At 40.6% G+C, this 13,998-nt stretch overlaps 1 protein-coding gene across 6 annotated transcripts in view; it reads right to left on the reverse strand.

The window, feature by feature from the left end:
* Positions 1-1,433: 1,433 nt before the first annotated feature.
* LOC132110730 (KH domain-containing, RNA-binding, signal transduction-associated protein 2-like) overlaps positions 1,434-13,998 on the reverse strand; it is a 74,674-nt gene continuing 62,109 nt past the window's right edge. For all 6 annotated transcript variants that reach the window (XM_059517573.1, XM_059517577.1, XM_059517576.1 and 3 more), the window contains exons 10-13: positions 13,869-13,916; positions 3,583-3,683; positions 2,010-2,098; positions 1,434-1,720 (exon numbers count right to left, since the gene is read on the reverse strand). In XM_059517573.1, the coding sequence (XP_059373556.1) occupies positions 13,894-13,916 (23 nt within the window). In that variant the 3' untranslated portion in view covers positions 1,434-1,720; positions 2,010-2,098; positions 3,583-3,683; positions 13,869-13,893. The remainder of the gene's footprint in view (positions 1,721-2,009; positions 2,099-3,582; positions 3,684-13,868; positions 13,917-13,998) is intronic.

The raw sequence follows: 13,998 nt of genomic DNA on the forward strand, positions 1-13,998 counted from the left end.
ATCCAACATCAGATCAGATTCCTGAGTTTAATATTTCAAGTATTCAGTATTTTCACGGAATAAATATAGTATTGTTATTTTTTTGTCCAGTAGTTCTTTGCCTCTTTCCCCATTTTACTGTAACAAATAATTGCTATAACATATTATTGTCTACTATAGTATTATTCTTCCATATCTTTGCATGATAACGTCACTTTTCTGAAGTACACTCCACTTGTAACTATCAAAAAGAGGGTCAGAAGCCAAAAAAAACTTCATTTTTGAGATGGGAACAGTTACTCAAGTCTTAAGATCCAAGCACAATGCCCACATATCTAGAAATTAAATAAACACTACATAAGACATCATGCATCGGTGTGTTTAAAAGCTTTATTATGTACCGTGAAGTATAAAACCTTGTTGCTGGTCATGATTTGTTACTTCTAAGCATTAAAATACATGAGAGAATTCACTTTTTTATTCATTTTTACTTCTAAGCATTACAATACATGAGAGCATTTATTCTGGGTGAGTTCAGTCCCACTATTGAGTCTCAGTACCTGGTCTTCTTAGTAAGCAAAACAACTAAATAAAAGCATTTCCTTTATTCCCTATACTGGCACAGAGAGATGCTGACTGCTGAGTGAAATTGACATTAAACCGGTTTCAAATTGATTTCAGATATAAAAAGATTTATGAAAAATATTTATGACTAAAAAATTTGCCAGAATTATAGGTTTACTGTTTCAGTGGAGATTATGTGCAAACTCTTATTTGACAAATCTATAGACCATTCTGTATAATCTAGTGATTGGTTTTAGGTATATGTGCTGAATCCTAGAAGCTTTCAAAATCCTCCAGAAATATGCTGTTTCATTTGTACAGTCATAAGGAAATCTCATTTTAAAATTCGTTTGAGCTGTATTGATAACCTCAAGGGCATTTTAAAAAACATGATTGGATGTTTTGAAATTTTCACTGCAAGGAGAAAAAGCTCAAAAACACATTCAGCTAAGAATCTCAAAGCATTATGATGTGCATATGTGTGAAATTCACTTACTGTATGTATTGTATTAGTGGTAAATAATTTTGAAGCCTCAGGCTTTGAAAGCACAGGTTCTGATGAGTAATTTGTGCTGTATTTCAACACTGCTAGTAATGACATATGCAGAGCAAACTAAGTCATATGCTCACAGATGTCACAGTGGCAGAAAGCAAAGAAATAAGCTGCTATTATAACAGCAAAAGTATAAGCACAACTGTTTTTTGCATAAAGATATAAGTATTTAGTTGCAAGTGGTTGTAGATCTATCAAGATTTCATGTACCACATTCAACTTTCCCACATAGCTGTCAGTGAGGTGACATTGAGTAGATACATACTTTTACAAAATATACTCCATCTTCCACAGCCATTTATTCCAATTATGTCAATTTTTTGTCCTGTGAAAGTGAAAAGAGGATATATTACCAAAGAAATGCATTATACCTTACAGCATAGCATTACGCAAAAAAAGGGTTTTAAACCTGAAAACAATGTTAAGATCAACATAGCCTATGTTATTCCACAATATATGAAATGCCTTATATTGATCTTACCACCATAATGCAATATTGAATTTATGGGTCTCTGAAGAATTCAAACTGGATGTGATGCAACTTAAAAATGTATCTGCTTGGACCTGAATAAGCCAATCCAGGGTGAGGTCCATCTCATATGACACAGTTCAGATTTCATTTAGCTGAAAAAGACAATAAAAACTTGAGTCTCAACTTAGTGTCACTCAAAAAGACAAATTCTTATAAATTTATCTCTTGAACTGGGAAAAATTGGCTTAGAATTACAGGACTAGATCAGCTCTATATTCTGTGAAAATACATACCAACCGGTAAGCTCCATTTATTTTAATTTTGTTTATTTCTGATGTGATCAACCTGTTTTTTATTTTATTTTACTGCAGTATATAAAAGCTTTGTCATGCCGTCCTTTCCCATCTGTCACAAACCAAGTGTGACTTTACAGTGACTTACACAAGATGGATACGCAGTGGTCATCTGTGCCCTGCAGTGTTGTTCTGTCAAGATCGGCTCTGTTCAGATCCATGGAAATGAGTTCAACACTGGTGGGGAAAGAAAACAGAGAGAGAGAGAGAGAGAGAGAGAGAACATTTTGTGGATTCTTCACACCATTAATTCTGATACATTTTTATGCTTTTTCACCAACATCTGCCAATACAAGAACATTATCACACACAAGTAAGACAGCTCATAAACTGTGGGCTGAAACACATCAAGCAATGTTGGCAGTGACCTCGAGAAAGCGCAGTTACATTGACAAGCATCTGTCAGTTGGATGCTGTTGTCTTCAGCCCTGCAATTATCTTTAGTTTCCAAAACAAATCCCTCAGTTGACTTGCCAAGTTTGTCGTATTACCACAATGGCAGAGAATAACAGAGTGCAAGTGCACTCCTACAAGCAGATGGTGTCATTGTATCACTGTCAAACCTCTGAATTTCTTTAGTCTAACTGCATTTATAGACTCTTCAATCATAATATAATCTTCACTGCTTTTTGTTGCATAGCCAAAAATAAAAAATAAAAATCATATTGTGAATATGTGAAAAACAAATGGAGCATTTAATCAAGGTTTGGCTGGTTAACATGTTAGTAATGCCATAACTACCTAGTATTAACATTATGGGGGTATAATGGAGTCTAAAAAAATTATTTCTCCATTGATGGCCAATTTAAAATTAGTTGCATATTCCGACATAAGCAACATACAGTATACATAGAATAATAAGTGGATTTCTAAGTTTTAAATTAATTACTTATTTTCTTGCTTTGTCCTTGAATCACAGCAGAACAATTAACTTCTTAAAATGAAGAATTAAACAGATGAAGAGATGGGTGAGTGGTAAACTGATTACAAGAAAACAGGTGAAAACAGCAAGGCATGCTCACAGTTAGGAGCAGAGGAAAGTTCTCTATAATGAGAAGAGTGGGACTATTGCTAATTGAGATTCATTAAAAACTAAAGGATAATTACATTGTGTCTTGCATACTGAACTGAATATTTCATTATTACACTATTAAGAGTGCTGTGGTTTCGAAGCAGAGCGTTGAAACGTCAGTGGGTCGTGCTGAAATTCAGACCGAAAGAATGAATGCAACTGTAATATTTTTCAACAGTCCAAAAAACAAGATGAATGATAATAATAATAATAAATTAATATTGATATTGATATATAATAATAATAATAATCTTACATTTAAAGTCTTCAGCCTCTTTTCACTGCAAAGGTAACCCAAAAATTAAAGTTCCACCAATATCGTTCCTCCTAATAGCTGTGACGTGGACTAGGCTATTCTCACAGAATTAGAACAATTTTTAAAAATTTATAATTCTAATTATCATTCTAGTTATCATCTTTACTGTGAATGGCCCTTAACTATTTTTTTTTTTCTTTTTTTTTTTTATTTGATACATTGTTAGCTATTTTAAGTAAAGGCAATTTTTCACTAAGCTTTCTGAGCACTTGTAATTGAATGTGTTTTAAGTTGTGCGGTTATGGTTTCTATGTTTTAAAGTACACTACTTACCTGGCATGCAGCATCTGCACAAAGACTGTTTATAAGCATTTCCCCCTCACTTCTCACTGATTGGTTTTATCAGTTTGCTCCAAATATCAACTGCAAAGCACCTGCAATGGCAGGAAAGAGATGTTACTCAGGTTAAACAAACGAAACGTTTAAGGGGAGGCTGGAAAGGAATATCCTACTCTTGGCAGCATACAAGGCAGAGATAGAGATGTGGGTGGACCTGGTGCTGGGGAAGCTGCTGATGATATAGACATACCCTCCTCAGCGATAATATGTGTCTAAAATCTTGCCTGAAGATAGATGACATGAATATGACCATGACATGAATATGACCATGAATATGACCACAGGCTGACATACTGGTATTTGTTGAAGAATTAATTGCCTTACGTGCAGTTGTTTCAGCTGTTTTGTTTGTTAAAGATTTTTGTACGCCCTTTATGGTTCATGATCTACTGAAGAAAAATAAAAAAATATTTTAACATCACAGTGGTATAAAATAAAATAATACCACATTTCAAAAGAAGAAAATACCAACAGACTCATCATACCACATTTCAAAGGTCCGAACACTGCCAAGAAATTGGAGCTTGTCGATTTCTCTTTTTGTACTCTTTTTTTCGCTTTGTGTCCTCAACATTTGTTTGTCTGCTCTCCTGCTGTGTTAAACCCAAAGGAACTAAATTACGGGACCAGCATGTAACATCTTCAAGCACCATGCTGCCTAATGTAATCATTTTAACATTCACCCTTGTGTTTGAGCTGGTTAAATCTGCATATTTTTTTGGTCTGATTTAAAATTTAGGTAGTTCATGTTGATATTCTTTATATTTGTCCCCTTTATTTTTAGTTCCGATGCAAAACTACAATAGGATGGTATTTTATATACCAAATTTTTTTTTTGTTATTGTACCTTTGTATTGTTTTGAAAGTGTCCTTAGATTCCTTTCAGTCAGTCACTTTCGACATTACATTAGTGACAAATGAATTGGGAATCTTGCTAAATAGACCAGTCTACTTCGAATGTAAACTAAACGAGCCAGAGCACATTGGCATGCAATGATTGCATCGTTAGATTGCAGCACAAGTATAAATAGGCAGCAGATGCACTGCATACCTATTTAGTTTCGGGGCCGAGTGTGTTATCATTCTGCTCCTACCAAGCCTTTGTTTTACGGACGAGTCAGCGTGGTCAAAGGAGCTTCTCTGTGTGGGTGGTACTACGGCTATAGTGGGTTGGTCGACTTTTGTTGAATGGGTGCAAACTACAGGCTGCACTACCCCCTTTAGTGTTGCGGCAGCCATCTCCCCTGTGTGCTAAACTAAAAGAGTATTCCTAAAAGAGTATTCATGGGTGAACGTCTTTTTAAATACATGTCTTTTGGGGGGGGGGGGTGTTGGTAAATTTGCACTTTACAATAATTAACTAACACATTCATACACTTTAATACATTAACATTAACTAATCGAACCATATTGTAAAATGTTATAATTATTTGTTATTAAGCTATATATGTTCACAAAAAAAATGTTAAATTAAACAGAAAAGCAGGCATGCATAACTTGGTGTGGCAGCCAATACAAATAATAACCCTTTCATTACCTAAATTCTGCGTTTGGATCAGGCTCGATTGCAGAATCACAAATGTGCTTCTGAAATTATTATCTCTTTCTATATATTGTAGTAATGAGCTTTTCTGTGTCATACGTGACACAGAAGTTAATTTAACTTCTGAATATATTATTGGATACAGCATGCAAAGAGTGCTTCCTTTAAATGTATTAAAACAGTCAAACATTCATCACGATTTCACAAAGTTCCTTAAAAAAAATTTTTTTATGTCTTTGTTAGAAAGACGTTGCAAGCATGATAGAACTCAGCACTGGAAAAAAAAATTGTTATTGGTGCGGTGAGTGCGTGGACTTCAACCTAAACACCTCTGATTGCCCATTGCGTTTTAAAAATCAACAAACATGTCTGTGATTGGCTCTGGTGCAGGGCCTCCTTTAGCACTTTGCAGCCAGTCGAGCTCCCTCAGGAATGTGCTGGGCCCTCTACAAGGAGTGTACCAGCCGTGCCTTTGGGGCTCCTCCCAACGATTGGATGTCGATCACTGCATCGAAGGGTGAGAAGGAGCTCTTTGGAGAGGAAGATTTGGCTGTGCTGCCACCCTTCGGGGTGGTAGCAAAGCCTGAATTGGATCCAGAGATGACGGCTATGCTTCTCCGGGCTGCCTAGAGGGTAGGGCTCAAGTGGAAACTTCCACTGCATTCTGTGCCCTCGAGGTCGATTTCTCAGGGTGGCCTGCACTGGTTCTCAGCCCCATCCAAACCCGGTAGCAAACGGTAGAGCAAGAGGCCCTGAGACAGGTGACCCAGAGATGGAGTTGCTCTTTGGGAGATGGTGAACACACAACTCCCTTCCCCGGAGGAGGGCTGGGTGGTAGGGCTGGACGATTAATCGAAAAGTAATCGAAACCGAAATTTAGAACCTCTAACCGACGTAATTTTCCCATGTCGGTTATTTCGGTTATTTCCTGTTAATACTTCCCCCTTAAAAGCGTGTGTAGCCACATGATTCTGCCAGTCAGTGGCATAAAAGCAAAACACGGAGGTGAACGCCGGTTCAACACATAATGATGGCGCGCGAGCGGTGAGCCTTGAGTCTTCACTAAACTTTGTCAGTTGTATTTTTTTTTATGGTTTGGACATTCAAGCAATTAGACGATCGGATGTGTATTATTATATCGAGCTACCATGTTCACGCAGATGCACTGTGGCACAAATACTCATAGCTGTGAAGATCCTGTGCACAGAGGAACGCAGATGTCAGCGCTGTCCTGTGATTTATCACTAAAGTATCTTAGAATCTCAAAACTTATTATAGCATATTTTTCTACGTTTGAAGGAACTAGGCTATTTACAACACCCAGCTTCACAATAATATAGAGACGGTATGACTAACTCACACACGTAATCACTTGTACTGGTACTGTTTACCTTTAATCTTTATTTATCTCTTACACCGAGCAATAATATGTAAGAAATGTTAGGAACATAGATAAAATAACTGATGATAGTGAGCTATGATCGTTCTTTCAATAGGAAAAAATATCCTACCTTTAATAGTCGAGCTCAACCGTCTGGCTGAGGCCAGTCTAAAAAGACGCTCAGGGGTGCGTATCTATGGTTTTGGGAAACGCACCCCAGGACAGTTGACAGAACGCTGCTGCGTGTCAACACGAAAGCGTATCATTTTCACGTGTTATTAAGCCTTGCCACTTGCAAATGTAACCATTCAAAAAACTTTAAAGCATTCAAACACAAGACGTGGAAAAGCTGAACTGAGCTGGTTACTCGCGCGCTGTGCTCAGTGCACATGCCAGACAGAGAGCCACGTCTCACAGACATTAACACTGAACCGACCTCTCATTTGCAAAGTTCTCCTTTAAGTTCCTCCTGCACCTCAACAAACAAAGACAAATCACAGTTTAAACAAACAGAAAAGGATGTGTAAGAGCCCATTTCAGCACCGCGGTGTTCTGGTGTTCAGGGCTCATGCAGAAAGAGGCGTCTCAAAACACTTGAAAAACCGAATTTGTCCGTTTTTGCTCTTCTACCGACAAATACATAAAAAATATGTTAAAATACCCATCTTTGGATAGTATGTTCGAAAAAAACGGTCAGTTATGTCTTAAGTTAAAGTAAACAGTTGAGAAAAAAATCGTATGTGTATTATATTGGATGCATTCATTGTCTCTTAAAGTGACCGTGCCTAATAGGGCTTGGGTGCGCATTGCATTCTGGGACGTGGCAGGCATGTTGATGAACAAATAAACAGAACAAACATATAAATTAAGCACTTTCAAACAGGGCCCACTGGTACAACCTGAACCGGGGCCCCGCAAACCCCAACTATGGCCCTGTTTACAGTACAAACCTTGTAAGTGAACTATGAGGGCAAAAAAACAAAACAGAAACAAAATAATCGTTCATTAATTGTAATCAAGGTAAAATGTTACATTAATCAAGGTTTTGACTTTAGGCCATAATCATCCAGCCCTACTGGGTGGAGAATCGTTTGTTTTGTTTCATCCAACCACTGACCTCTCGGTTGGTGGTACCCAAACACTCAACAAAAGAGCTAATTCTGGGTGTCAAGAGAACACGGAGAGTTGTGGACGTTCCAAAGCTGGATCACACTCATCCTGCTCTGTCACCAGCAGGCAGCGAGTGGTTTGAGACTATTATCAAAGGCCCTACTCATGCATCCTCTGCCCAAACTTGGTACAAGGTAAATGTTGCGCCGCACATTCAGACCCCGCTTCAGTTGGTCAACAAGCTGCCCGAACCAGGTCCTTGCATTCCACCTCGCTGCCCCACTGCAGGTACGTCGGTGGTTCTGCTGGTCCCACTTGTACCAAATCTGGAAGCCTGGCTAGCACTGCCCAGCCCATTTTGCTGTCTCCTTCGAACCATCAGATTCAGTTTGCCCAGCATCTCCCCAGTTCAAGGGCATCTACTTCACATCATTGAAGGCGGCCGATGCTCCTGTCTTGCGTATGAAGATTGCAGTCCAACTGGCAAAAGGATGTGATAGAGCCGGTCCCTCCAGGTGATATGAAGACGGGGTTTTACAGCCCCTACTTCATTGTACCCAAGAAAGGCGGTGCGTTACCACCGAGCGCCAACCTCCTGCTCTGTCTCATGAAGATAACAAGGAAGTGACTAAAACTGCAATTCATCGACTGGCCGCTTGAGGCTGGCTGCAAAAGGGAGTCAGTCCCATAGACTCCCCATGTTAAAATGCCCAACTTTACAGCAGAAAAAAACATGTTTACAGCCTGGTTAAAAAATTTTTTTTGGTCTTTATAGCTAATTTTGCCCTTCATGACAACTGTGAAGGGGGTGAGGTTTTTTTTACAACTCATCCGTCTAAATTATTTTAAGCCTTAAAGTTCTGCATAATTAAGGGCGTGGCCACTTGAGTGACAGCTGGATTGCCACTGCTGACACTGCCGTCGCACTAGTTGGGCGTGGCTTCAGCAACCAGCTCCCGCCTTTTTGCCCAGTTTCGATTGTCCGGGAGAGTCGCGCGGTGCCATTGACAAGATGGCGATGGCCCGCTCTGCACACTTTGAGCTTTAAAAAAACGCTCTACAGGAGTCTACGGGTGATGTCACGGACACTACGTCCATGTTTTTATACAGTCTATGGTTACAACTGATGTTAAACCTTTGTGTCTTGAACCAGGCCCTTCACAGGCTACCGTTCAAGATGTTAACGTAGAAAGGCATCTTCGGGTGCATCTGTCCCCAAGATTTTTTTGCAGCGATCGACCTGAAGGACGAATACTGTCATGTCTCAATCCTTCCACGCCACATACATTTTCTGCGGTTCACGTTCAAGGAACGGGCATATCAGTACAAGGTGCTGCCTTTTGGGTTATCCCTGTCCCCCATGTCTTCACAAAAGTTATGGAGGGGGCTCTTGATCCCCTAAGAGAGCAAGGTGTCTGCATCCTCAACTGTCTTGATTATTGGCTTATACTTGCACAGTCTTGGGATCAGTTGTGCGAGCACAGGGATTTGGTGCGCAGGCAGCTCAGCCTGTTGGGCTTTCAGGTCAACTGGGAAAAGAGCAAACACTCCCTGACACAGAGGATCTCTTTTCTTGGTATGCAGCTGAATTTGTTTGAACAGACAGGATGCATCACAGAGGAACGTACTCAGTCGGTGTTGAGTTGCTTGAATTAATTCAAAGGCAGGATGGCAGTCCCACTGAAACAATTTCAGAGGCTCCTGGGTCATATGGGAGCTGCTGAGGCAGTCACGCCGCTGAGGCTGCTTCATGGCTGAGTCCTGAGGTGGGCATGGCAGCATGGCACTCAATGGGTCCAAGTCACCAAGCCTTGGAGCCTTCACAAATATGTGTTTCCCCTAGTGAGCTTACTTGCACAAACACTGTTCAAAGTCAGGGAGGACGAGGAGCAGGTCATGCTTGTGCCGCCCTACTGGCCCACTCGGACCTGGTTCCCCGAACTGATGCTCCTCGTGGCAGTCCCTACCTGGCAAATTCCTCTGAGGAAGGATCTACTGATGCACCCACGTCCAGACCTCTGGAAATTCAGGACTGGTCCCTGGATGTTTTTTCTGCTAACCAAGATGGTGGGGAAGCAAGAGCTGATCAACAGGTTCCTTAGGGGGGCAAGAAAGCTGAACTCTCCTCAACCTCCCTCTATACCTTCTTGGAACTTGTCTCTGGTGCTTGAAGCACTACAGCGGGTCCCATTTGAGCCTTTGCAATCAGTTGAGCTGAAGTTTCTTTCAATAGAGACTTTCCTCCTGATTGTATTGGCCTCTATCAAGAGGGTAGGACCTGCACGCATTTACGTTTGATGAATCGTGCCTAGAGTTTGGGCTGGCTGACTCCCAGGTAATCTTGAGGCCCCGTCCTGGCTATGTGCCCAAGGCTCCTACTAATGCCTTCAGGAGGAGGCAGACCCAACCCTTGCATTGCTTTGTCCTCTCCACACTTTAAGATTGTATGTGGACCGGACACAAAGCGTCAGGACCTCGGAACAGCTCCAGCAGAAGGGGGAATGTCATCAGAAGGGGATAGCCCACTGGATAGTAGATGCCATCACCCTGGTTTATCAAGCACATGGTGTGCCCTTCCCATTCAGGTTGCGAACTCACTCTACTAGAAGTGTTGCATCCTCCTGGGCACTGGCTCATGGTGCCTCGTTGTTCTACACTCGGCACGGTTGCACTGGTACACAGCTGGCCTTGGGGTCTTGGTAATCAAACACTGTTCAAAGTCAGTGAGGACAAGGAGCAGGTCCTCTTTGTGGTGCCCTACTGGCCCACCTGGACCTCATGACAGCTGGCAGATTCCTCTGAGGAGGGATCTACTGATGCACCATGTCAAGACCTCTGGAAAATTCAGGTCTGGTCCCTGGATGGGATGTGGAGGTTCTAGCTAACCTACCCCAGGTGGTACACTTATGCCCACTGGATAGTAGATGCCATCACCCTGGCTTATCAAGCACATTGTAGAGCTGCTGGCTGGGTGACATGTTCAGTAGGTTCCATAGCCTTCGTGTTGAACCGGTATCCTTCCGTGTTTTCACCTCAAATGGGGTGAAAGCTTGCTAAAACAGCTCCATAGAGTTCGCACATAGAACCTGTCAAGCTCCTCCAGACGTGGCAGACGCCTGGTGCCAGGCCCTCACTTGATGAATCCGTGAGAACCGGTAGAGGGCTGGGTTCCAAATGTAGAGACCTAAGTGGATCCCATATGTGTAAAGTCCACAGTATAGCCTCTGAGCCCATGTTTCCCCGGCAGACTTCTGCTTTTTCCAAGAGGGTTACAATCACCTCTAATCTTCCATATGCACTTAAACGGCTGTTATTTATATGTAAGTGCTTCCGAAACCTTTTTGGGAAGGATGGGTCTTCCGCAATGTTCCTGTTCCAAGTGGAACGGGTACATTTTCCCGGTGTTATCCAATCTCACTGGGTAGTGTGGGTAGAGTGGGTAGTGATACGACAACAATGACTGGCCTTTTTGTTGTGAGCCCAGACATACACCAAAATGGGGTGCAGGTGGCATGCACAGGACACTGGAAGGGGCAGCATCCATGGTGCTTTGGTCGGGATTGCCACAGACGTGACGTCGAAAGTGACTGACTGAAAGGAAACATCTTGGTTAAGTATTGTAACCCTAATTCCCTGGAGGAGGAAACAGAGACATCACATCCCGTCACCACGGCTGCTCTACCACTGCTGAGTGGCCGGATCACCGGATCACCGGCTCAGCTCCTCAGTGGAAACCTGAGTATGCATTGCATCTACTGCCTATTTATACTCGCACTTCGTGTTCTGCGTTAAGTTTTGTAACGCCGTGTGTGACCTTGAATGCCCGTTCAACTTCAACCAGCCACACAACTCCGCGTCTTCAGCCATATCCCAACCACGGGCTTCCCAGGATGTCACTTCAACGACTACTGAACTTCCAGCCAATCAGCGACATCGGGAAACCCCCTTTCAACGACAACAAAATGCCAACTTTACACATGAGACGCAAGTACTACCTCCAGACACTTGTACTGGTGTATCTAATATAATTTTAACCTCACTGAGGAACTCAATGCGAGGGTTAATTAAGTGATTGATGGCTGTTCATGTCTATGCAATTTCACGTATTGCTGTAAACTTGGGATTCCACATTACCATTCTCTTAAACTCATCTTTCCCTAACTTTCGATCTTCCTGCAACTTGTGTGAATGTGTGAGTGCGTGCGTTTATGTGCTAGATTAGTTTATATGTCTTAGATTTATCTAATAAAGCCTTATTCATATTGAAAAGAGAAGTATCTTGTGTTTTGTGCTTACAAGTTAATGTCTTAAACTGCCTATCTTGTGACTGTGCTAATTGATATTGTTTTCACTATACTTTGGATATTAATATCCAGCACAGATTTGATGTTAAACGGCTCGTTCAGTGAATCGCAGGGCGTCTCAGTGATCAGCCGTGAAACAGTGATTCTGTTCAAATTCTCTTTAAAATCTTAAATGATTCCTTTTGAGCTAAATTTACCTGTTTCCCTTACATACCAGTCCACAAATCATAATATCATATCATTTAAAGCTGAAGTAGGTAACTTTTGTAAAAATGTATTTGTGAAACCTGTCATTATGTCCTGGCAGTAGAATATGAGACAGATAATCTGTGAAAAAATCAAGCTCCTCTGGCTCCTCCCAGTGGTCCTATTGCCATTTGCAGAAATTCATCCGCTCCCGGTAAGAAACAACCAATCAGAGCTACGGTCCGTAACTTTTTTTGTGTTCAAGATTTACAAATTGTATATAATAAGCGAGTACACCATGAATCCATTTTCCAAACCGTGTTTTTAGCCTGTCCTGAATCACTACGGTACATCTATAATAAGTGTTTATATTCTGACTATTTTAGATTGCTTCGGGGTACCGCAGCGGAGTAACCCGGTACCTTTGTGATTCTTCATAGACATAAACAGAGAGAAGTAGCTCCGGCTACAATGTTCTTCCGCAAGACGCAAGCAGTTCTGTTTATTAACCGCTAGAGCGTCAAAAGTTACGGACTGCAGCTTTAAATAATGAATAATCCCTTTTTCATTACATTTAATTACATATTCTACAAAAATGTAATATAATGGTTAATGATTTATTTTATGCAGACCATTAATGATCAAAAACCACAGCAGTGTTAATGCAGCTAAAACATATTTGCCATCGTTTCCATTCCCATTACCTTTCCTTTCTCAAATAAGCCATCTGATAGGTATCAGTGATTTAATCATCCTTTCTTGGCTTACAAATGGTTCTCTGTGTGAAAAAAAAAACGCATCTGTTTGAGCATGCCCGTCTTGTCGCTAATTAGACTATAAAACATGGCTGACCTCTACAAAAGACTTCCATCCATCAAGTGAACCAAAATAATGTGACAATGGTCAAAATGAATAGAATGACTAATATATATATATTTTGGGAGACCCAAGCTTTAAAAAAAGCTTAAATCAATATTGAAAATGTTGCGTGAATGGATTTTATCATTTTTGTTTATTTCTGATGCATAATTGCCTTAGCAAAAGGAAAAATAAACCAAACAAAATGAGTACCAAAGTATAGTGTGTTTTTGTCTCTTATTACTGTAATGCTTCACATGTGGGAATCTCCTGCAGCATATTTAATACAAAAAATGGTTAATTACCCAAATATTCAAAGTATTGTTCCTGAAGGCCACATTTCACTTGAGGTTAAACAATCGCTCCTTAATATTTTAGTGGTGTGTGCAATTAAACTGTGCGTAGTGTGACAAAGTCTATATCATACTGAGTGGTTTTCTGTCTTCAAGTTATAACCCAATAGGATGTTTGTGTTACTTCCTAAAAGTTTTATTAATTGCACTGTTAAAACAAAACATTAGTACATGCTCCTCACTCTGAAACAAAAATGGTTTGCTTTATTGTTTTGTCTTGCTCTAAGACAGCTCTTTGATACATGTAGGTGTATACTTAGTGTTTCTGATAAAGCATGACAGATTTATCCTAAATGACTTCCATAATCCATGTTTCCCTGACTATATTGGGTGAAAATGGATGGATGTATGGACTTCCATAATAATAAAAATCAAGTAAGAAGTCATAATAAACTAGCATAAACATAATAAACTAGCATAAAACAAATATACACCTGAACTGTATTTGAATGCATTTGTTGTTTAGAGACACTTTTGGAGCTTACCCAGTCTGATTCAATCCACTGCATCTCAGCTCACAGAGAGACTGGTACCTGTTAGGAGGATAAATCAAATTTAAGATATAGATTTTGAGGCGCTATTGGTATAATGCACAAAATGAAGGAGAGACAATGA

This window comes from Carassius carassius, chromosome 30, assembly GCF_963082965.1.
Source record: "Carassius carassius chromosome 30, fCarCar2.1, whole genome shotgun sequence".
Lineage (NCBI taxonomy): Eukaryota > Metazoa > Chordata > Actinopteri > Cypriniformes > Cyprinidae > Carassius > Carassius carassius.